At 27.8% G+C, this 23,456-nt stretch overlaps 6 protein-coding genes across 10 annotated transcripts; 4 read left to right on the top strand and 2 right to left on the bottom strand.

Annotated features, from left to right (window-relative positions):
• The first annotated feature begins 531 nt into the window (after positions 1-531).
• On the top strand, positions 532-1,975 carry mRpS17 (mitochondrial ribosomal protein S17). Its single transcript, XM_015333280.2, has 4 exons — positions 532-781; positions 885-1,001; positions 1,111-1,187; positions 1,713-1,975. The coding sequence occupies exons 1-4, from the start codon at positions 644-646 to the stop codon at positions 1,879-1,881; spliced, it is 501 nt and encodes a 166-aa protein (XP_015188766.2). The 5' UTR covers positions 532-643; the 3' UTR covers positions 1,882-1,975.
• Fcp1 (RNA polymerase II subunit A C-terminal domain phosphatase Fcp1) lies at positions 1,960-6,399 on the bottom strand. Of its 3 annotated transcripts, none has more exons than XM_015333278.2 (7): positions 5,975-6,386; positions 5,516-5,816; positions 5,205-5,449; positions 4,259-5,114; positions 4,006-4,173; positions 3,082-3,349; positions 1,960-2,640 (listed from the first exon to the last, which is right to left on the bottom strand). In XM_015333278.2, the coding sequence occupies exons 1-7, from the start codon at positions 6,199-6,201 to the stop codon at positions 2,282-2,284; spliced, it is 2,424 nt and encodes an 807-aa protein (XP_015188764.2). In that variant the 5' UTR covers positions 6,202-6,386; the 3' UTR covers positions 1,960-2,281. The 3 variants fall into 3 exon arrangements, with proteins under 3 accessions (XP_015188764.2, XP_015188765.2, XP_089034523.1); XM_015333279.2 differs by having other exon boundaries at positions 5,516-5,824; positions 5,975-6,115; XM_089178397.1 differs by lacking the exons at positions 1,960-2,640; positions 3,082-3,349 and adding an exon at positions 3,358-3,784 and having other exon boundaries at positions 5,975-6,399.
• A 399-nt stretch (positions 6,400-6,798) lies between these two features.
• Positions 6,799-11,566, top strand: Sec5 (exocyst complex component secretory 5). The gene is given in 14 exon segments (XM_015333281.2): positions 6,799-6,997; positions 7,095-7,235; positions 7,415-7,709; positions 7,795-7,990; positions 8,070-8,571; positions 8,865-9,163; positions 9,240-9,424; positions 9,506-9,620; positions 9,717-9,995; positions 10,088-10,414; positions 10,513-10,534; positions 10,537-10,696; positions 10,788-11,229; positions 11,421-11,566. Coding segments are annotated over 12 exon segments (2,673 nt in total). The 5' UTR covers positions 6,799-6,997; positions 7,095-7,126; the 3' UTR covers positions 10,972-11,229; positions 11,421-11,566.
• Positions 11,088-12,555, top strand: LOC149030751 (transmembrane protein 177). Of its 2 annotated transcripts, XM_089178398.1 has the most exons (3): positions 11,088-11,229; positions 11,421-11,574; positions 11,669-12,555. In XM_089178398.1, exons 1-3 carry the CDS (start codon positions 11,088-11,090, stop codon positions 12,429-12,431), a joined length of 1,059 nt encoding a protein of 352 aa, XP_089034524.1. In that variant the 3' UTR covers positions 12,432-12,555. The 2 variants fall into 2 exon arrangements, with proteins under 2 accessions (XP_089034524.1, XP_089034525.1); XM_089178399.1 differs by lacking the exon at positions 11,088-11,229 and having other exon boundaries at positions 11,439-11,574.
• A 176-nt stretch (positions 12,556-12,731) lies between these two features.
• On the bottom strand, positions 12,732-19,628 carry LOC107072937 (uncharacterized). 2 transcript variants are annotated; one of them, XM_015333277.2, is made up of 10 exons: positions 19,392-19,627; positions 19,225-19,312; positions 18,821-18,990; positions 18,372-18,713; positions 17,459-18,095; positions 14,438-17,368; positions 14,040-14,356; positions 13,780-13,809; positions 13,390-13,692; positions 12,732-13,045 (listed from the first exon to the last, which is right to left on the bottom strand). In XM_015333277.2, the coding sequence occupies exons 1-10, from the start codon at positions 19,476-19,478 to the stop codon at positions 13,022-13,024; spliced, it is 4,929 nt and encodes a 1,642-aa protein (XP_015188763.2). In that variant the 5' UTR covers positions 19,479-19,627; the 3' UTR covers positions 12,732-13,021. The 2 variants fall into 2 exon arrangements, with proteins under 2 accessions (XP_015188763.2, XP_089034522.1); XM_089178396.1 differs by lacking the exon at positions 13,780-13,809 and having other exon boundaries at positions 19,392-19,628.
• A 370-nt stretch (positions 19,629-19,998) lies between these two features.
• On the top strand, positions 19,999-23,193 carry LOC107072935 (palmitoyltransferase ZDHHC6). The gene is made up of 7 exons (XM_015333274.2): positions 19,999-20,172; positions 20,255-20,435; positions 20,528-20,612; positions 20,683-20,957; positions 21,026-21,238; positions 21,311-21,498; positions 21,598-23,193. The coding sequence occupies exons 2-7, from the start codon at positions 20,301-20,303 to the stop codon at positions 21,707-21,709; spliced, it is 1,008 nt and encodes a 335-aa protein (XP_015188760.2). The 5' UTR covers positions 19,999-20,172; positions 20,255-20,300; the 3' UTR covers positions 21,710-23,193.
• The last annotated feature ends 263 nt before the right edge of the window (positions 23,194-23,456 follow it).

The raw sequence follows: 23,456 nt of genomic DNA, 5'->3' as shown, positions 1-23,456 counted from the left end.
TTACGTTCAACTTGGGTTTAGTTAGTCTAGTACCCGCATAGGGAGGAAGGGCGCCAGTGTGCCGCGTCGATACACTAGGCACGTATCGCCACATACTCTGTGAAAATCAGCGCGCCCTACCGGCAAAATATCTTGTGCCATAGATTGATACCATTCTTTTAACATTACGTTCGGACTCCTGGTTTCTATGCGATCCCATTCGTACGATGATTATCGTACGCGTACGATAATTTGAGGTCCTGTACGATCCTAAATTCGTGGTGTACGATCCATTTGGAATTTCGAAAACTTGATGACCTTTTTTTTTTTTTAGTCAACAAATTTTGATGACTATGAAATGACTAAAAAAAAAAACGTCATCAACTTTGAAAAAGTTGGAACTTGGACACTTTTTCCACATATTGAAAATTTTGTCCGAGAAATTGTTGGATTTTTCTCGGATTTCAAATTTTCCCGGGGCGTACGATAATTTTCTGCCGCGTACGATAATTTTACGCCCCTGTGTCGATCAGACGAACTAAAGTCTCTGAGATCACTGTATCTATCCTCCGTGGTTTTCATTGAAATTCTGTGTAAACTACATAAGTCAAAGAGGTTATGTTTATTCTTATTTACTATTATTTATTGTAAAATTACTTGAATAATGGCAATGGCAGGGGCAGGGGCAGGGGCAAGTAAACAAGCATTACGATACTTTCTTGGTACGTGTATACCATCTGTTAAACAAAATGCTGTGAAAATACGTGTGCAACGTCTCGATCTAGATAAAAATCTTTGGATGGTAAGGTTCTACTTTAAACTTTAAAATATAAATACATTAAAAGTACGATTTTTTTCTTTTTCATCGTCTCAAATAAAACTTATTTCTTACTTTTAACATCTAGTATTTCAAAGAGTATAATTTCGTCTATGCCCATGATCCAGATAAGAAATGTAACATAGGAGATATTGTTTTGATACAAACGTTACCTGAGAAGTTGACACGCCTTATTACCCATAAAGTATACATATATCTCTATTCATAACAATAATATTGTTATTATTATTATAACTAATTGATTATTATATTCCTAAATACTTTAATTCTCTAATCATAAAATTTCAATATAGGTTGTAGACGTTATTTATCCATTAGGTGATATTACAGATCCTCTAACTGGTAAAAAAGTTGTTGTTAGCAAGTATAGGTAAGTATTATATTAATACTAAACCTACTGACATTTCGTGTATATCAATTTCTATCGTGTGCGATCAAATTAACGCTTAAAAAAAACATTTATCTTAATATAAAATAAAATGTTAGCTAATTGGATAGAAAACAATATATTTTCTTTTATTTAAAGTGAATAATATATAAATTTGTTGCGTATTTACTGCAATTTTTACAAATTGCCGGACTCGGTCATTTGATCGTGCTCGATAGATTTAATATTAACATATTCGAGATCGCTTATGTACTCCTATGTCATTTCAAATTTTTTAACTAGATATCAGTGATGTAGTCCTATGCTATTAAATATTACATTTCAATAATTAATTATTATTATTTTAAGCTATTATATTCAATATCCAGTTAAACATCTCACTTGAACAATGTCAATCTTAAATATGTTAAATATGAATATTGTATGCATATGTATATGCATATATAGACTATATAAATATCTATGTACAATATATTTTTATTTAAATGAATTTAAATTTTCAATCAGGGATGATATAAAGGAGATTAATCAATTGTATGGTGAATCCAAAAATGCTTTTAATTACGATAAAGCACCTCCAAGAGGAATCACGAAAGATAAAAGAGATTTTACGTATCAAGAAACATATGTTAAATACCAAGAAGATCCAAATGATCCTCAACCATACGCAGTATAATGTATTTATGTATTTAAACATATAAATAGATTTTAATGGCAATTTGTGTAATAGATAAATCACTTAATGTTTCATGCATTTAGTTTTAAAAATACTTTTTGTTATTTAATATTATCCTCATTACGTCCTCTTCACAAAATTATGTATTTTATTAAGAAACTAAGTATAGTTGTTTTCTTCTCAAATTAATAATTAGTGATATTAATTTAAAATTTTAAATAAATTTTTTTTTTTTAATATAAATTTTATGATCACATATCATATAAATACATAACCCGTTCATTGTTTTCAATAATTCCAGTTAATACAATCGTTTAAATATAAAAGTGCTTTTACATTTACTAAATATATAATATAACAAATTAAATTAAATAGTGTCATTAATTACTTTTGTATTATGTTATTCTGAAAGAAATTCTCTTTCAAGTGCGGCTCCCATAGCATTCCATTCTCTATCATCTTCGTTTTCAATTGATTCAACATCTACAGAATCTTGGGAATTATCACCAAAATCTAAATCGTTTGGTAAATCTTCCCCCCTTCTAAAACGTATTGTAAGATCATTTTCGTCATCGTCGTCATCGTCGTCGACGTCATCGTCATCATCGTCGTCATTGTCATCACCGTCGTTGTCGTCGACTTCTTCGTCACTATTATTACCATTATCATCATTGTTATCATTGTCATCATCGTTGTCTCCGTCATTATCGAAACTTCGACTGCATAATCTCTTTTTTTTATACGATTTGCACTCGAAATCTGCAATTAAAATATAATTCGAAATGTTAATATTTAATTAATTAGTTTCTTTTTAATTATTTTAATTTAATTTAAATTAATTTATATAATTCCTTTACACGAACGAACAATGCATACAATTCAACGATGCGAACAACATATATCTCTTCAACGTAAATCATAAGTGTAGAACTCATATATGCATCCGGTATATTATTATATTTTGAAGATAAATTAATAATAATAATAGTAAGTCATAAATATATTTTACGATCATAAAATTCTTATATTATTTAGCAAATATTAGCAATAGTATCTTTTAAATCAGTATATCAATATAATTAATCAATATATTAATACGATATGCAATACACAACAAAAGTAAGCTGAATATTTTACTATATATATATATATATACTTTATCTGTAATGGGTTAATAAGAACATGTAAAAAAAATATTACCACGTGATAATCCGTCTGAATTGGAGATACTTTCGTGTGTTCTTTTATTATATTCATTAATATTATCATCTATATCAAAAACAGAAGCTTCTATATCTTGATCTTCCATATCTTCTTCTACTTCCTTATCCATTATTTCTATTTCTTCTTGTGTAAATGACATTAAGGGATTTATACTATCAGCAAATTTATCTTTTAATTCGTCCTTTTGTTCTTCTATATGTTCTGGACTGCTACAATGAGCAGGCGGTATTCTAGATGCACGCGCCTAAAAAGCTTGTCTTATATTATATTTGGCATTATATCTAATGTATAATTTGTACGATTTAAAATAAAATATTTGTTTTATATATTTAGAAGTTCTTTTTTTAATCCTTACACCGATTACATGTTTTCTTTCTTTCTTTTCTTTCTGTTAAATAAAGTTAGACTAGATAAGAAAAATCTAGTACTTTTCTATATTTTAAAAAAAGATTATTATTAGATAAATATTCATAGAACAAGTGTACGTACAGACAAAATTTTTCAAACTATATAGTGTTACTATAACTTATTTATCTTTATTAATCCTTTCGCTACGGCAGGCCTCGCCGCAGAGTGCCTCGTGCTGAACAGAATGCCGCGCCGAAAGTGGGAACATTAAGCGCGAACAGTCTTCAGCATTCGGGGCCAAATCTTTTGTCTCAAAAACGACGTTGTGACACTGCATTTAGAAGCAAAATGATTTGTGTTCATAACTATGTGTTCATACTTTTCATGAATGTATTTTTATATTTTAATAATACAATTAACTTTTTTCCATCTTTTGGAACAGGTGACTAGAGTCACCCGTAGTAGCGAAAGGATTAGCATGATCAAAAACGAATAAAGTTTAGCAGTACTGGTAGTTGGTGTATAAAATATTAATAATAAAATCATATCCACCTTTGTAGTAAGAGGAAAAAGGCGTTCATCAACATATTCCCAACGTTCTGCACATGCCCAGAGCCAATCTGGATTTACGATTTTTACATCACCTCGTTTTTTGGCAGCATTTACTTTTGCAGTTCCCGGTCTAATAGCAACTAAATGTGTAGTATTTTCCATCAAATCCTAATACATTTTAGTCAACCATGATGTATGTGCATACAAATTTATAGAATAAAAGTAATACATATATAAATAAGTAAAAACTTACTTGTGTAACTTCTGCTCCAAATGCTCTTGCAACTTTATAAGCACGACTTTGATTAAGTTTTTGATGAGTAGGTATCAATCCACTAAAAGTCAAACAAATACCTTTTAATACTTGTGCTCTTACACGAGGTATAATAACTCTTAACGATTTTTGTCTAATTTCCTTTTCTATATTGTTGTAAAACTCAGCATGTATTTTTCGAAGAATATCTTCTAAGTACAATAAATAATCATCTTCATCCTCATCTATAAATTTATTTTCATTGCATTTCTCTTTCTTTTCTGTTTCTAGATTTTTATCTCCCTTTGAATTATCTCTATCTACTTTTTGAACTTGTTCAGTATCATTTTCTGATTGCTTTTCTACATCATTTGATTGTATCTCAACAGTTTTTTCTTTAACTCCTTTATCATCTTTATCTCTTTTATCTCCTTGATCATTTTTATCATCTTTATCATCTTCATCATCTTTATTTCTCTTATCTTCTTTAGTTCCTTTTTCTCCTTTTTTTCCTATATCTTCTATATTTCTTTTATCATCATCAGTACATTTTACTTCTTCTGATACAATAACACTTTCAAATTCTCTTATGCTTTCTTTAGCATCACTATTTAATACATCTTTATTGGTTGAGTGCAATGTACCGTTATTAGTATTTTTACTTTGTATGTCTTTTACAGCAGTCGATATGGGTGTAGTGGGATCATTTTTTTCTAAACCAGGTGGAGCATGTATATCACCGGTATGAGGAAAGAAGTGATAAGGTTTAACTTGTACTAAGTTGCCGCATCCTTGCCATACATCTTCTCTGTCATCTATGATACATACCATATCATCTCCACAAGGAAATAAAGCCCTATTATAAACAATATTTAATTATATGAAAAATCCATATAAAAATAAACATCTATGATACTAGTAAAGAAATATTAATATATAATCATACTTTAAATTGGCTGTTTTGGACGCCGGATCAAAACATTCATCTCTTGAAAGTATTCTGTGAGAAAACAAAGTACCATCTTTATCTAATAAGGATGCTACAGTATGTGCATAATTTCTTGCACCGAACGTACAGATATGTAATTCGTATAGACGACTCATTTCTAAGAGAAAATGTCGAGTGTTTGGTCTTAAGCGTGTATGATACCATGGAGAATTAGGTCCATAAAGCTGATAATGATACACATCCTAAAATATTAAAACAATATTTCATAATGCTACGAGATAGAAATATTATTTAGAAAAAATGTTAACCTTCATATTAGGCGGAATATTATCGTTGGTTGTGTGAACGATAGTTTGATCAAGATCCACAAGTAACGCCAATTTACGATCACGTAAAAGTCTTTGTACATCTTCTTTTCCAATTTTTTCAGCTAATTCGGGACATACTTTAAGTTCAGGTACACTGTGTATCATTGGTACAACAGCTTGAGAAATTACGTTTTCTCCATCTTTTCCATTTCCTTCTATTCTTAAATCTACACCACATTCTGCACACAAATCCTTCATGACAGTAGGATGTTTGCATCCTTCAAGCATCAATATCACTTCCCTAAAACACTAACAAATTATCCGGGTACTGAACAATTATAAGCATATTAAATTTATGCGTAACTATTGATTAAGAATCAAAATATATACAAAAAAAAAAAAGATTTTAAATACTTAAATCAAATTATCATAATATTGTAGAGGTTAAGGAATATATACCCAGGTTTTATGATGTCACCTTCTTTGAATAATAATTTTGTAATACGGCCATATCGCATAGCTCGAAACTTCTTTTCAGAGTTATTACTTTCGTCATTGTGTGATGTTATGTTTCGGTAAAAAAACAATACTCTACCGGCTGATACCGTTGTATTCGTACGAACTCTCCATTTCAATAGTTTAGCTGTTTGCTCTTCCTTAGGAAATATTATTTCTATAGTTGCCATAATTATTTAATCACTTAGATCATTATATTTTCGACATTATTCGTAATAATTTCACAAAAAATTTTTCAACAAAATTTTCTTAAACAAAAATAATTGAATTTCACAAAGTACTCATTTAATGGTTATATGTCAGCCATAATATTATTCTTGCTACTCAAACGGAATTCTGTCAATGATATACTGGTTTATAGCCAGAAGCCTGCCTATTCTCTTTGAGGTTTGTTTACCCGGGCACTCAGTCTCTGGACCATTGTGCCCGGAGCCTGCCTATAAAAAGGAGTTTTCTATACATTTGTCCAAACGGCAACCAATAAGAGATTAATCGATAGCAGCGCCACGAACATTATATAATCCTGAACACAGTGTAAGAATTTCTATATATAACTACTATACATACTAAAAGCGCGCTAAAATGTGTTTGAAAATTTAGTGATAGAGCTTGTATTATGATGTATTATAATGTAAAAGATTATTAAGCTGTGTTTATTAAATAATTTTTGTTAGATTTATTTACGAATAAAGGATTTTTTTCATTTAATGTTTTGACAATGTTATTTATACGATATAAATTAATAGTTCCTAGTTTAGTATTGTATGCATATATTTTTAAACAGTAGGCAGTCTCTACAAGTGTTGACAGGGTGTCGTGTAGGTTTGTGATGTTTCAATCAAATGATAAGTTATACTTACGGTGATGTGTTATATTACCATGCTTATTTTATAAGCATGATCTATTGTAGAAGAAAAAAAGTGTTGGGAAAATATGTAAATATTAATTACTTACAATCTATACACAGTATGTTAAATAAATATATAAATCCAAATCTTTAAATACATGATATATGTACAAAATAAGGTTACTTTAATAAATAAACTAATATTTTCTTTCATAGGTATTTATAAATAATATAATATTTTAATAAAAATGGGCCCACCACCGGTAGTCACAGGAATATCTCCGAAAGAAGGTCCACCCGGGACTCGTGTAATAGTACGTGGAGAATTCTTAGGTACTAAGGCTCCAGATTTAATAGGTTTGTTTCTTTCATTTAGCTAACAGACAATGAGATTACATTTTTTTATTACTTTAAGATTTTTAATATTATCAACGACTGCAGTCATCTATAAATATTTAGCATTCTTTTTACTGAAGCACGTTAATGACAAAGAAGTTAATTATATTATGTTATTTTTGATTCATATATATGTATAGGGTTGACAATTTGTGGCTGTGATTGTTTATTATCTGCTGAATGGAAATCATCAAACAAAATTATTGCTAGATCAGGTCTATGTAAAGGCCTTGGTGATATTATAGTAACGACTCGTAGTGGTGGCCAAGGAACATCAACTGTACAATTTCGTGGTTATCATGAAACCATAGGACCTATGAAAGAATCTGCCGTATGGGTAGACGAAGCACCAATGCAGAGCTTTGCTTGGGGTAGAAGAGCATTATCGCCAATTAATCAACAAGAGGATCCTCTAGGTTTAAGCGTGGAAGAAAAGTATGAATTTTAGTCGTTTTCCTATGGCAATGTACTTTATGTTGTAATTAAATTTTAAAATATAATCAATTATATTTATTTATAGTAAGAAGTTTCCCGATGATGAATTGATAGAATTATTTGGAGATGCCACCGACGACCTCACTAGTGAAAAATTTCATCCAGGTTGGTTTTTATTGAAACATCATCATGCTATGACATTGGAAGACTTAAAACTGGGCTTAACTTTTCTTAAGAGAAAAGTAAATTCACAAAAAGAAGGACAATTGTCTTTTTTGAAGGTACACAGTTACGAAATTTTATATGAATGATATACTTTTAAGCTATTTGTGATTATTGTTGTTAAATTTTTAATTGCAGGCCAATGTAGGATCGGTAATGGAACAACTTGATACAGTGATGCTACTTAAAGAACAGTTTGAATCAGATATGAAAAACTATGGAACTGATCCTATTGAACAACTTGAAAAAGCTATTAAACAATCCATGTCGGAAGCCAATAAATTATTTGACGAAGTTTTAGCGAGAAGAGATAGAGCAGATGCTACCAGAAATGTTTTGACCGTTATGCAGCGCTATAAATTTCTTTTTTGTATGCCAATTAATATGGAAAGAAATATAGAGCGTGGAAATTATGATCTGGTAATTAACGATTACGCAAGAGTTAAAAATTTATTTAAGAACACTGAAGTGGAAGTATTTAAAATAGTATTAGCAGAAATAGAAAACAGGATAACAACTCTTAAAGCATTATTAAGAAAGAAGCTTGAAGAAATGCCATTTAGTTTAGAAGAACATAAAAAAATAATTAGAAATCTTGTTAATCTCGAAACGGAGACTGACGTAGGCTGGTATGCCATAGGTAGGTATATAGAAAATAATTCTATTATTATAAGAGGTTACAAATTTTTTTGGCACAGCTATGCGGAGAGCATATTTTATAGAAATGACAGCTCTTTGAAAAAAAAGACTGTAATTTTTTAAACTCAAAATTTAGTTAAAAATTAGAGTTTATTATTTTATATACTTGATAGCTGCATCAAAAAAAATGTTTATTTTTATACCCATTTTTCCTAGTACCCCAAGGTGATGTAACCCCTTAACTCGTTAATCGTTAATATATGTCTAAGAAAGATTTATTATTTTATATTTTAGTTTCTCATGCTAATTGTTTGAATAGAAGTATAAATGCTTGCGTACAAGAGCATTTAGAAATGAAAAATACAATTTTAGAGGATTCTGGTAAAACTTGTAAACACGTACCGATTACAGGAAAACAACAATTTTTAAATAATAGAAATGATAAAAATAATACGTCGGTACAAGTATCATGCATTCAAGCTATTTATGATATATTAATTCAACAGTTGCCTAATCTGTGGAGATTAGGACAAAGTTATTTTAGCGGACAGTTGCACGTTGTGGTAGATGTTGAGAAACAAATTCCTTTTAAGGTAAAAATGAAATGAATAAAATATTAAGTTTTTCTTTGAAATGTTCTTTTTTCAATTTGTAAATTATTTGTAATAGAACTTGGTTTTATCAAGCATGCAACATACCGTAGAAGTTATTAAAAATATATGTCACAAAGACACAGAAGCGTCATCGCTTTTACATATTTTACACTGCATCAGACAGATGTATGCATCTTTAATTCATTTAGATTTACCGAGTGACGCCCTTGATATTTTTGGAAAATTTATCTTCGATTTAAGGTAAAAATTTATTACTTATATTTCTATCATTTAAAAATTGTCATATTTAATTAGTAATTCAAATATTACCGTTTATTTTAGATTACAATGTTTCATAGCTCTATTCAAAAAAACGGCGGAAAATATAGCAGCTTTACATAAAAAAGAAACTTGGCAAATAGAATATTTGAATGAAAATTGTGGAGTTACAAAATTGGTACTTTTTTTATGCTATAGTTTTAATACAATCAATTTATTATTTATATCAAAGATTTAATTATATTTCTTTTATTTTTTTCTTTTGTCTAAATAGCCATATTTATTTGAAGAAATGGTATTTGAGTTAACAAAATGTGCACGAGCTACAGTAGTCGCTTGCGGTCCTAGAGAAAATGCATTATTTGCTAATTCATCGTGTCAAATGCTCTTTTATAATTCCGTTCAAGCTTTATTTACTTCATTTGCACGATGTTTAAAACAATTAGTTTCTGATGATTGTCAAGATGCTTATGATGATGAAGAGCCATCAGTTTCTCAACTAGTCGGGTCGCCTTCTGGTTATAAAAATAAAAACAATAAACATCAAGAGCCTGTAAGTGTATTATTATATGTATCAATATAAATGTATAGTTAATTTATTTATGCATTATTTAAATTTTTGATATATTTCGCATTATTCAATAGATTTTGGAACAGTGCCTTTTAATAACATTGAGTAATATACGTTACACTTTGAACATTGTTCTACCGAAAATAAAAGATACTTTAAAAACTCAAGGTTATCCAGATTTATCTAATGCCATCGGTTGGAATTCTAATTGGGCACAATTGGACATTCTTGATAATTTTGTTTTGGAGGCCTATTTAGACAGACGGTGCGATCCACTTGTTGGAACAATTGAGCCTAGTATGTATTTGGGCGGATTAGAATGGGATTTTGATATACAGCCAACTCATGTTAAGCCATACGTCCAGGAGATATTAGCTAATTTAATAGCAGTTCACGCAGAGGTAAATACGGGAAAAAGATGAAATAAATTATATCATTTACTTAATGTGTTTAAAAATATCTTTTAATATTAAATAAATATGACATTATATTTTTAAAGGTTCATCGAGTTGCCCCAGTTCTTTTAAAAGAATTCTCTCTCATATTGTTGAAACAATAGCGGAAGAACTTGCACGGCTTATGTCATATGTAACACAGTTTAGTTCTGCTGGTATTATACAAGCTAGAACTGATATTACGCTTTTAAAAAATGCTTTATTACATTACAGTACTGATAGAGCAAGGTAAGAGATTAATAATTACATAAATTATAAAAGTATTAAGTATAAATATAAGTTAAAATATATATATATATTTTTTTTTTTCATAAAATAGAAGTTTTTTTGAAGAAGCTCTTGATGGTATACCACAACCAAGAAGTAACGCAGATGCTATTCGCATTGATGCTTTATTGTTAAAAGTTACAACATCTATGCGATTGCAATTATCCTGTCTTGTAAATGATACAACTGATGATACTCTAAGCACAATTGATAACAATCGTGTAACTACTGTATAACTAGAATTATACAAATGATGATCAATATATAATTATTAATTTATTAAATTTATTAAGTTTATCAAGATAAGTATTTTACTAAATCATGAGTGTTTGTTTCTAATACAGTTTTTATTATGACATATATACAAACATTTAATAATTTCTATATATATATATATATATATATATCAATAAATGGTGGCGTTGGTCATTTCGATCGGAACGCGCCTGGCGGCGGAAATCGGTACTCAGGTAGACAGCCACATAAATGGCATTGTAAGTTTTATCAGTTATTAAAATTTGAAAGATATTTGTAAGATATCATTAAATGCATGAAGTATAGGTTATATTAGATCATGTAAATTGAATGAATTAATTATTATTATAAATTATCATGTTAATATAATTTTTTATAAAATGACAATAATAATATTATGATCTAACGATAATATAATTATATGTTGTAGATTTGATAAAACATATAAATATAAAAATGTACCATAATAAACGTAAATTTCATCTTATATTTGGAATTTCGGCAAGTGTAGCAGTATATTGTGTTAATCTTATGCCACATACAATATTTCTTAATAAATTAGAAGAAACTGTTGCCTTTTATCGGTACGTATATAAGATGTTTATTTTGAGGTTATAATTATAAAAATAGCGATTTAATTAATTGGCCTATCAAAATAAATGTAACATTAATTTATAGTCATGGCATAAAAGTACGTGTAAATAATCAAATGAAAGAATTATGTAAAGAGGTAATGAATGACTTACAATTACCGGAAAGTACGCAATCGCTTATAAAACCATTTCACGTATTTGGTTTTCAACCCTTTCATGCTGGAACATCAAATAAAACTTTTGGAGGAATTATTGGTATTCCTATTAATTTTCTATATAAAGAGCCCTCTGATGTAGCAGCTGAAAAATTAATTATAAATAATAAAGAACTAAATAAAATAAGAAAGGAAGCTGACAGCTTATATGAGAGTCTTATAATTTCAAAAGATGCGAAAAAGTATGTGATAGCGCGCGAAATATCAAAGATATTAGGTAATGAGGTATATTTATCGGGAGGTGGTTTATCTTGTATCGTCTTTATAATGACATCAATTTATAGTAATTTAGCTCATCAATTTAATTTATACGAGAAGAAAGCATTGTACCGTCGTACGTTGTGTATATTTTTTATATTAGTTAGCTTCATTTTATGGCTAGTGTTTAAAGATGCTGCTCGTAATCGTGTTGAAAATAGCATAGATGAGAACATAGCTAAATTAGGTTTAAATTATATTAACGGAGGAAAGGAATATTACGAAAAAGAACTTCAGAAAAATATTGCATTGAGATCACTTATGGAAGAGGATGGTAAAAAGCAATATAATGCCGATGGAAATGAAAAACATCTTTGGATGCGTTTATTAATTCCTCTTTCCGAAAAGAAAAGCTTTTTTGAGTCTAAACTTTAAAATAGTCGATGTGTTTTATATAATATTAAATGAATCATACATCTAGTAATAAATATTTCATTTGTTAAAATTGTTAATTTTTTCATAATTATATTAAATAAAATAATACAATGTTTATATACAATTATTTATCATTATTTTTTCATTTCTTAACTTACAATTACATTACTACGTATTTTATTTAATTCTACATATTTATTATATAATAATAATCCTGTTCTCTTTTTTGTTTTCCAAGATGAAAAATTTTTTTATAAAACCTACTCAAAATTTACATTTAAATTTAACTTAACAAAAGGAATAATAGATAAATTACTTTCTCGTGAGATATATCTTGTATATATCATGTACTTATAACTGTGTGCTATTATTAATATTATTATTATTAAACGTTTAATGCTATAAAATATGTCAACTGTAGTTATAAAACAAAAATAATTTATACAAACAGAGTAATAATATATATATATAAATATAATAACAAAAGCATTCTTAAATGGTTCATTAACCAAATAAATATAATTCTTGACTTCATGGTATTGCCTAATTATTATATGTACTTACTTTTAGACATCTTACATTATTGTATCCTATGTAAGGCCAAGTGATCCAAGCTGAAAAATAATAGTGTATAATTATAATATTATGAACAAATTTGTAATCGTTTTAGTATATATAAATATAATATATAGTGTCCTATATTTAGTGGTGCAAACGAACAGGACGTGATTCTACATGAAAAATTAACTTCAAAATAAATTTTACAAAAAAAAGAAAGGAACAAATAAAATTCGTTCATATAATACTTTTTGTTTTTGAGAAAAATACAATTGAAAATTTGTCGAATACTTGTGCACTTGACTGTGCTTTTCTCTATTTACTTTTTGATATAGATTCCGTATATGACATTAATTTGTTATTTATATAAGAAATTAATAATGTAATTTATTATGCATACCAGTGTTAATTTGTCTTCCTCCTTTTTAAGTATTTTTGCCGTTTGTTCTTGATCAAATTTGACGACTGCAGCTATAACTTTAGCAAGCACCATAGTTTCTTTTCCCATCATATATTCATATAAAATATTCTTAAGATATTCTATTTCCGTTGAGTCTTCTAAAGTTTCATGCCTTAATTTAACTAATTTCCTGAGTTCGGTCAATTCACGATTTTGCGATGCCAATGTTTGTTGAAACGTATGAAATGAACCAGTATTTGATTGTATTGCAGCCATTGCTATACAAGAAGTATTTTCCAGTTCCTATATTCAAATAAAGTGTTTAATTGAATTAAGTGCTATTTTAAAGTACAACTTGCTAACATATTAATATTTAAAATAATATGTTACCTCTGTTGCTGTGTCAGTATTTGTGTCAAGCTAAAATAAGAATGAAAGAAAAATTAGAAAATAAAAGCAAAACTCAAAAAATACATAAAAGAAAAATGATTTATAAAAAAAAGGACAAAGAAAAAAAATAGGCAATTTGCAAATGAAAATACAGTGAAGTATAATAAAAATAAACTATATAAATGATTTAAATAACTTTTAGCAACAGATCGGTAAAAATATCCAATCGGATGAAACTGCAACATTAAGTATATTCATACCTTTCTTTCGTTCCTCCATTCTCTTGTTAATTCTTTGATTTCTTCTTCGTGTTTAGTCTCTAATCTATCGCTTCTTTGTTGTAAAATAGTTTTCCATTTTTGTTCAGTTTCTCTGAGCTCATTTACATGTTCTTTTCTAATAGATGCGATACTTTCTGTTAAAGCTTTTACTTCATTTTCTTTCTCTGCTGTTAACTTTTTATTTTCCAAAATAAGATTTTCAAGTTGTTCCGATTTAGCTGTTAATTCAATTTGAAAATCTTTTAATTGTTCCTTGTATTGTTGCAAAAGATTGGATTCATAATTCTGTTGGTAATCTATTTAAATTTAATAAATAAATGCATATATATATTAGTTATTATTTATTTTGTAAAAATATAAATATAACATTAGCTTACCAAAACGTTTTTCCAATGCCGATTGCAATTCCTCTTCTTTATCTTGCAGTTGAGCTTGAAATTCTTTAACCAATTGTTTCAATCTAATATTTTGTTCTTCCTCGTGCATTTTTAATTCTTCCTTTAACTGATCCGTTTTATCTTTTAATTCATTATTGATCATATACATTTGCGATTCCTTGGCATGAAATTTAATTATTGCTTCATCCAAATCGGCTTCTAATTTTTTATTTTTCTCTTCCAATTGATTACTTCTTTCGACAAGATTTTGTTCTACTGTATTACAATCATTATTCGTCGTTTGTGACACGGTATTTTTCAAATCGGTTAATGATTCTATTTGCGATTGTAATTTGTTAATTTGGTTCTCTTGTTCTTTGATTTTAGTTTTTAACGTATCTATTTCTATTATTTTTTGATCGAGTTCTTTCGTATTTAAAAGTTTTAATTTTTCATTTTCTTTTAACAGATCTTCTTCCTTTGTTTTTAATAATTTAAATTTTGAAGTTTCCTGTTCCATAATACTTTCTATACTTTTGATTTTATCCATTAAACGCTTGTTTTCTTCGTCCAGATTTAAAACCGTAGAAGCCGACAAGTTTGCAAGATGTTCGTCTAAAACAAGCTCTCCATTTTTAAGTTTATTTATCTGAAGATTTGTTAGAGTTTCATTCATATGTTTAAATGGAATGTTGTTTAAATTCGTAGCTTTTACATTTGTTAATTGTTCATTTAACTTTGTTATATGCTCTGTAAGTTCGATTTTGCTTATTTCCAAAGATTGTATATGTTTTAAATGTTCAGTTAATTCGGTAGTTTTATCATTTAATATTACAGTTTGTTCTTCTAATTCTTTTTTTGTCTTCTGTAATTCTTCATCGTATTCTTGTAACGCTTTAGTTTGAGAATTCACTTTAACATTTGTTTCTTGCAATTGATTTTTAATGCATTTTAATTCTTCGTTCTGTTTATTCAATTTTTCTTTATAAATGGCGACATCTTCCTGTAATTCGTTCACATCGCATAAAAGATCTTCTTTATCCTTGTCATATTCTAATACTTTTACCTCTAAGTTTTCTTTAATTTTACAAAGTTCTTCATGAGATTGTATAAGCTGAGATTGCTTTATGTTTAAACTTGCATTTTCTTCTCTAAATTGATTTACAATTGATTTTAATTCTATCAATTCAACATTCATTAATTCATTTTCAGTTTTAAGTTTTTCTAATAGATGATTTTCATCTTTTAGTGTTTTAACTTCATTTGAAAATCTTTCTATTGTTTGCGACATATTTAAATTTTCAGCTCTAAATTCGTCGAGTGCTACAGTTAAATCTTCTATTCTTTTATCGTTAAATAGTAATTTTTTATCTTGTTGCTCTTTAATATTTTTTAGTTTCTCCAATTCGATTTCTTTTATATCAATTACATTTCGTAAACTTTTTTCTAAGTTATTACTAAAAGTATTTAATTTCATAACTTCTTCCTCGTGATATTTATTAGCGTCTTGATACATTCTTTCTATTTCTTCATTTTTTTTTACATATTCTTTAATCAATTTCACTTGGTCTTGAAATCTTATTTCCAAATCAGCTGATTCTGATTCTTTTTTCAATATTTTCTCATGAAGTTCATTGATTTCGGTATTATTTTTAGTATTATTGTCGTGCAAATGTACAATTTCTGATTTTAACCGTTCCAATTCTTCTTGCAATACATTACATTCGGATTTTTTACTTTCCAACGTTTTTATTATATTTGTAGCATCTTCGTACTTCTTTTTAAATTCTATTATTTCTTTTTTCAAATGTTTCACTTCATCTTCTTTCTTCTTCTCCGTTAAAGCTTGCATTTCTTGTAGATCGTGTATTTTAGAATTCAAATGATCTATTTCGGTTATTAATTTGGTCATTTCAATATTATGTTTATCATGCCTTTCCAATTCGATTTGTTCTACTTTTGTTTTGTATTCATTTAGTTCACGCATTAAATCCGCTTTCTCCTGTTTAATCTTCACTAATTCTGTTTCTACTTCGATTAATTTATTAACTTGTTCTTCCGACATTTTTAATTTTTTATGAAGAATTTTAACTTCTTCTTTGAGGCCTTCTTTTTCCATCAAAGTATTTTTTAAACAGAAATTTATAATTTTATCCAAATTACTTATCTTTTCGTTGTGATCCTGAAATATTTCTTTAACGTTATTCCTCAGATACGTACAATCTTCTTTCAATTTTTCCGTATTTGTTTTAAAACATAGGAGTTCATTTTTAAAGGATATTTTTTCTTTATTAAGTAAATCTATTTTGGAATTTTTTTCATCTACTTGTTCGGTTAATTCATTGATTTTATCTTTATAATTTTTTAATTCGTTATTGAGTTCAGTTAATTCCATATCTTTGTTTTCTATCGTATTATTTAATTTAGTTATTTCATTTTCATTAGACAATTGATCGTTAAGTTTCTTTATTTCTAGATCCTTTATCGATAATTTGTTATTAGCCTTTTCTAACATTGATGCATATTCTTGCATTTTCAAATTGAAAGTTTCACATACTTGATCTCTGTCTGATAAAGCGTATCTCATATTTTCTAATTCTTTATCGAGACTTTGTACGGTCATTTGCAATTTTTCAATAGTCGTTTCAGCTTCTTTCTTTTTTTCATTGGTAATAATTGTTTGCGCGTCTTGCTCTTTCTTTAATTCAGCATATTTGATTTTTAAGTTAGAAAGTTCATTCTGGAGTTTCTCCATGTTGCATTGATATTCTTTAGAAAGTGTTTGGGTTTCTTGTAAAATTTCTTTTATTTTTTGTAATTCTTCTTCCCTTTCTGTTAGATCATGTTTCAGTTTATCCAATGTTTCATTTTCATTTAAAGTATCGCTTTTACTTTTTGAGCTACTATTACTTTCTACATTTTCTGTATAACCTGTGTATAATTTATTTAAAAATAAATTATTATATTCAGTAAAAGATAATATTAATTCTATATATATATATATATATTAGAAAAATTTACCTTTCGATGTATCTTGAATATTATCTGTTTTATCAGCATCCAAATTCGGTATATTATATTGCGTTTTCAATTGTTCTAATTCCGTTTTATATTTATCAACAATTTCAGTTAGATTTTCTTTACTTTCCATAGTATGTTTCAAATCAAATTGAAGTCGTTTTATTTGTTCCTCTTTACCCTCAAGTTCTCTATGAATTGAAAGTTTATTTTCAGCCAGAGATATTACGGATTCTTCCTCACGCCTTTTTAAAGTGTTTACTTGTTCCGTTAAATTTGAAACTTCGTCCTGTGATATACTTAATTCTTTCTGCAGAACCTCTGCATTTTCTAAACTAGAAGACTTTAAAGCTTCGTAATCACGTTTTAATATATTGTTTTCCTCTAATAATTCCTTATATCTTTTCATTAAATTTTCACATCGTTTTAAAGTATTCTTATTTTTTGTTACTATCGCCTCTAATTTATTTACTTCATTTTGAAGTTTTGCATTTTCAGCTACCAATTCAGAATTATCAGTTGCATTTTCAGTTAATTCTTTATTTGGTTCCATAACTTCGACAGTACTATTATGTCCTTCGTCGTTGTCTAAAAGCATTAAATTTTCTGAAGGTGGTGTATTTCCTTGAAGAAGTTTAATCTGCAATAAGTATTTCATAATACAAGTTGTACAAAATGCTATTACGTTTTGTAAAAATATAATACAGTCTTACAAAGGGAGAGTCAAGATGACAGGAAACCAATTTTTAAAAAATTCTATACAATTGTAGGGGTCCATATTACCTATTTATATATTTTTTTAATTAAACTCTAAAAAATTTATTTCATACTGTTCACCTTGCTTTCCCCTTTGTTAATCATATTACATAAATATACTCATTTATAAATAAAAAGCAAAATTTTCTAAATATATCACCTTTGTATTTAAGGTATCTATAATATGATTTTTTTCTTCAATATCATTTCTTAATACTTCTTCTAAATGCGCTTTAGCTTGTTGTTCTAATTGACATTGTTCTTTCAAATCTCCAATTCTTCTTAACACATTATCTTGCGTTTCAACCAAAACAGATTCTAATTTTGTTTTAACTCGTTCGAGTTCTCGATAATGTTTTATCAAATCTGTGTATCGTCCACGATATTTATTATATTTTGCTTGAATTTTTTTATATGCCACATACAATTGATCTTTGGTAACTCTATCAAGTTGCGTATTAATGTCATCATCTATTTCAGTCGCAGACTGATCTACATCTGACTGCAAATAAAATAATAATATTTCCTTGAATACATTATTTGTCATTTGGTACTCTACTTTTAATAATAAATACACATGTAATATTATAAAATATTTTATAATTCTACCTGTATATGATATAGATTTTTAGGACTTTCGTACAGCGGAAATAAAGAACTGACATCACTGGTTACACTGCTTACAGATGATCTTCTAGATGCGTCTACTGAATTGGGTAGTGGTGATACAAGTTCAACATTTTGAAATGTGTTTTTTACAGAATTACTTTTGATAGTATCTATAAACATTATACGTAAACTAATTGTATTGTATAGTTATTAAAATAAATTGGTTAGCGATCATAAATCACATATACAAGTTGCCCTAGTATTTTACTTATAAAATATTGTGAAAAGATACTAGGGGACACCCTTTATATAAACAAACATGTAAAAAATACTTTTGGATTACCATTAATTTATCACATGCAATATAAAAATTCTTATAAATAATTAAAAGTGACAACATATACCATCAGTTTTTTTGGTTAAGTCATTACTTTCCACTGTTGTTGGTAATTCTTGTATTGAACTATTAGACTGAGCTGGAGATATAACTGCCTAAAAGAATAATATTATTTAATATGAATAATAATTGACATCATAAATTTAAATAGAAATATAATAAAAATGTTAACACCTGCGCCATTTGCTGCATACTCGCTTGCAACCTGGCAGGTGATTGTTTCATCTCCTCGGCAAGTTTATCTTTAAATTTTTTAAACATTTTGTATTTATTAGTATATTATACTTTTAATCAATATAATTTAATTTTCATAAATCCATCGAGGTGTTTATATCGGATTACGTGGTTGACACTATCACCACTTCATGAGTTTAACCTAATCTGACCTGAGCTAGTGACGTTCCGAGTTTTCATTTAAACGCCATCTATTTAAAGCTATATTCACAACTCTCTTATGCAAGTAACAATATTTGTGAGCATAGAGTAACTACATATCGAGTTTAGTATTGCCAACCTTGCGGATCAAAAACTAATTGGAATCCGTTGTTTCGAGACCAATTGTCAAAGATTTTGATAGATGCGTTTTGTCAATAAACTATTTAATAACCTGTTTTATCGCATTTTAAACAATTACGAAGAATTTTTAAGTCTCTTCGAATGGTATTATAACAATATGTGTATCGGTCCATTAAAAAAAATATGCCATTGGGGACCGCTTACTGCTTTAGGTACGTCAGTTAACATTAATAACTTATTAAGATAACATTTTTTTATTGTCATATAATAATTTATAAAGTAAACAAATAAGAAGTTATACAGAATTATATTGTTTCTAAATTATTTTATACATTAGAAATAAATGTGTCGTGGTATTTGTTAAAATGACGAAGGACTCCGCCCGTTTTATTTCAAACATACTTTTTCGCGGGGAATTCAAAAAATTATTCTATGAAAAGTAATTTAATATTGTAATATTAAAAGTAGTATATATATATATAATATTATATAAATTAATTGAAATATATATTTCTTTTTAGGAATTATAAAAATTATCACATTAATAACAATACATTGTAGTAGACAATGGTGGCCACCTCAAGAAAGCTTTTGGGCAACAGCAAATTTTTGTTTCTTTTTTTCTTTAGCGGATCAACTCTTTTTCACTTCATCAGTGCAATTTTTGAGGGGCCTGGATTTTTACCACTAAAATGGATGCCGGTAATATTAATTTAAATTAATTGCAAAATTCAATGAAACATTTTAATAAATTATGCATTTTCATTTCTTTTTCTTTTTCTTTTTCTTTTTAGGAAAAACCCACAGATGCTCAATTTTTACAGTATTGTACCGTTTGTCAAGGATACAAAGCACCAAGGTCTCATCATTGCAGAAAATGTAAATTCTTCGTTTATCAATAACAGAGACAATAACTTGTCACATAATAATAATCTTCTATCATTTACAGGTGATCGTTGTGTTCTGAAAATGGATCATCATTGTCCATGGATAAACAATTGTGTTGGTCATCACAATCATGGACATTTTACAGCATTTTTGGCTAGTGCAGTTGGTGGTTGTTTCATTTCCACCATCATACTAATTTCTTGGGTTGTTACTGTATTATCATTAAAACCTATACCATTTCCACCACCTTCTGTTTTTACTTTGATTTTAGTTATTTTCACCATCGGTTTATCAATCGGTGTGGTTCTTACTGTAGGAATGTTACTTTACCTTCAGGTATGTAATCAAAGTTGAAATAAGTAATTTGTAGTTCAGTATAATTATATTATTTATGTTTTTACCAGATGATGTCTATTATAAAGAACAAAACTGAAATAGAGGATTGGATATCAGAAAAAGCATATCATCGTAGATTTGGTACAGATAAAAAATTCATTCATCCATATTCCAAGGGGTGGCTATTTAATGTGAGACAAGTTCTTACATGGGATTGTTCGCCTGTAGGTGATGGTATTAATTGGCCAGTGATCGACGGCTGTGATCAATACACATTAACGGTAAAATATATAATCTTTCTTTTAATTTGTTTCGGTTTCGTATTCATATTTAAGGAAATAATGTTACCATAGAAAGAGCAATTGGCACAAAAAATGGATAAACGAAGAAGGGCACGTAGATATAGGATAATAAAACCTTCTTCTGGCTCGTGGTTACCAATTCAACATGGTTGGGGGGTATTATGTCATCCTCCTTGTACAGACGAAACACGAATTAAACTAAATGTAGCGGATATTGTGATTGTCACACGTTGGCGAAGGTATTGTTTTAGTTAAATCAAAATATAATTTTATATTTAATTTTTTGTTAATAAAATTATATTTTAAGTTGGAAGAATATCTCAAAGTTATTATTGTAGATATTGGTTATTCGGAGAAAAAGAACAAGGGGCTATAAATGATGTTCCCATAAAACGAGTACGAGGATGGTTCCCGCGACCGTGTGCAATTGAACTCATAGAAAGTAATTAATATACATGGATATCATTTAAGTCTGATTAAAAGTTTATTTTAAAATTATAGTGCATTTAGATATAAAGTGAAAAATAGAAAATAAGTAATATTATTTCTACCGTAGAATTAAAAAAAGGCAATGCTTCATGATTTTTTGATATTTGAAGAATTAGTTCATATTATTCGATTCATCTTAACAAACTCTATCATATGTTACAAAGAAAAGCAATAAAAAATAATTTTATATTAATAAATGAAACAAAAGCAGTACTATGAAAATAACTGCTTTTTTCCTAGCATTGCATGCTACTGAGAGAAAAAACTTAGAAGGTACTTTTTTCAAACTAATTCCTTTGAAAGTATTACCTTTTTTAATTGCACGGTCAAAGTACAGTAATATATGTTCAGTGGTGTATCGTTTTGTAACGTGAATATGCATCAGCCATTAATGTCATTTTAACAAACAGTATACAAGAATGTTCTGTATGTATTTATATTAAGATTTCATAACTCATATAATGAGTAATTGCGTAAAATCTAAAATAATCTAACTCAGGTTTGAAGCACTTTATATATTATAATTAAATAACAAACAAATTCTGAGGTTCAATATTTTAAAATAGTCAAAAATGAATTTATAATAGTAAATTATTATTTATATTTTTAAAAAGATTACAAACAATGAGAATTTGTAATGTAAAAAAAGTCATGGTAAAATTGTCTTTCTGTATATAAGAAAGTATATCTAATTAATATGTCTCATCATACTTTTAGTTTAGCCATAACATGAGCTGGTATTATTACGTATGATCACTAATTCCTATGACAATAAAATATAAGATATATTCTTAGAATGTGAACTGTAAACACTGTTCTCAGGGATGTGTTTTCCATGTAGAAATTAAATAGTTTTGATCACTAATCTGAACAAATGAACAAATGTTAATGTAATAATAATTCTAAACTATTACATCAGACACGTTAAATTCCATTTATTTGTATTTTTATACATTAGTACAACATAACGATTTTCAGTCTGTGATATTTTTGCTATTACTTTTTATATTTGTATTGAATTAAATGACAAATATGTAGATTTGAAAAATATTCTTATGTTGCTGGTGTGTAAAATTAACATTTTTATGTTAAACTTAGTACATACCAACACCTACATATATTTAATTTACATAGATAGATAAAAACAGTACGATAATCTAATTTCACACAGAATGATTTAAAGAAGTTCATTTTATGTGACATTATTACAAATCATATCAATTATAATTGTAATCTGTCAATATGTACAATAAGATTTATTATATACGTCTGATATTCTTTATGTAATTATTTTCTATTAAATTATGAAATACACATACACTCACTTTAAAAGTAGTATAATATAAAAGAGGACCATATGATATGTGAATAATTTGTACAATTGTATTAACATGAAGTTCATGTTATGATAAAAATAGAGTATTCAAAAACCTGTATGAAGTTAATTGTTGTAATTTCATTATATGATTTTTTTATTATAAATAATTAGAGTATTATATTTTTTTCTATAAGTACTCTTATATAATGTATTATGTTAAATTTTTTTCGGAAGGATATTATTTACGTAATACAACAACAAATAGACACATTGAAAAGGCATCTATATATGTAAGTATGTCAATAACATAGCACGACAATCAAACCATCGGACGAATCGTGTAACGATTGGTATGTAAATATAAAACCCACGTCACACCGAGTGTGGCAT

The sequence above is a fragment of the Polistes dominula genome, unplaced genomic scaffold (genome assembly GCF_049000335.1).
Source record: "Polistes dominula isolate Pdom_NZ unplaced genomic scaffold, Pdom_raw_medaka contig_77, whole genome shotgun sequence".
Classification (NCBI taxonomy): Eukaryota; Metazoa; Arthropoda; class Insecta; order Hymenoptera; family Vespidae; genus Polistes; species Polistes dominula.
This window is presented reverse-complemented; position numbering and strand designations above follow the sequence as displayed.

What these genes read in the sequence shown, in the direction of transcription:
- LOC107072935 (XM_015333274.2), top strand. Translation starts at nt 20,301, where the DNA reads ATGGTGGCCACCTCAAGAAAGCTTTTGGGCAACAGCAAATTTTTGTTT. An exon ending in GTCTCATCATTGCAGAAAAT is followed by an intron (nt 20,613 to 20,682) that starts GTAAATTCTTCG and finishes TATCATTTACAG; the next exon opens with GTGATCGTTGTGTTCTGAAA. An exon ending in GTGATCAATACACATTAACG is followed by an intron (nt 21,239 to 21,310) that starts GTAAAATATATA and finishes ATGTTACCATAG; the next exon opens with AAAGAGCAATTGGCACAAAA.
- mRpS17 (XM_015333280.2), top strand. Translation starts at nt 644, where the DNA reads ATGGCAATGGCAGGGGCAGGGGCAGGGGCAAGTAAACAAGCATTACGA. An exon ending in TAGATAAAAATCTTTGGATG is followed by an intron (nt 782 to 884) that starts GTAAGGTTCTAC and finishes TTTAACATCTAG; the next exon opens with TATTTCAAAGAGTATAATTT. An exon ending in CACGCCTTATTACCCATAAA is followed by an intron (nt 1,002 to 1,110) that starts GTATACATATAT and finishes ATTTCAATATAG; the next exon opens with GTTGTAGACGTTATTTATCC.
- Fcp1 (XM_015333278.2), bottom strand. Translation starts at nt 6,201, where the DNA reads ATGGCAACTATAGAAATAATATTTCCTAAGGAAGAGCAAACAGCTAAA. An exon ending in GGTGACATCATAAAACCTGG is followed by an intron (nt 5,817 to 5,974) that starts GTATATATTCCT and finishes TTAGTGTTTTAG; the next exon opens with GGAAGTGATATTGATGCTTG. An exon ending in TTTTTCCTCTTACTACAAAG is followed by an intron (nt 3,350 to 4,005) that starts GTGGATATGATT and finishes CAAGCTTTTTAG; the next exon opens with GCGCGTGCATCTAGAATACC.
- LOC107072937 (XM_015333277.2), bottom strand. Translation starts at nt 19,478, where the DNA reads ATGTTTAAAAAATTTAAAGATAAACTTGCCGAGGAGATGAAACAATCA. An exon ending in AAAATCTATATCATATACAG is followed by an intron (nt 18,714 to 18,820) that starts GTAGAATTATAA and finishes TTTTATTTGCAG; the next exon opens with TCAGATGTAGATCAGTCTGC. An exon ending in AGGAAGACAAATTAACACTG is followed by an intron (nt 13,046 to 13,389) that starts GTATGCATAATA and finishes ATTATTTTTCAG; the next exon opens with CTTGGATCACTTGGCCTTAC.
- LOC149030751 (XM_089178398.1), top strand. Translation starts at nt 11,088, where the DNA reads ATGACATATATACAAACATTTAATAATTTCTATATATATATATATATA. An exon ending in ACAGCCACATAAATGGCATT is followed by an intron (nt 11,230 to 11,420) that starts GTAAGTTTTATC and finishes TATATGTTGTAG; the next exon opens with ATTTGATAAAACATATAAAT. An exon ending in GAAACTGTTGCCTTTTATCG is followed by an intron (nt 11,575 to 11,668) that starts GTACGTATATAA and finishes ATTAATTTATAG; the next exon opens with TCATGGCATAAAAGTACGTG.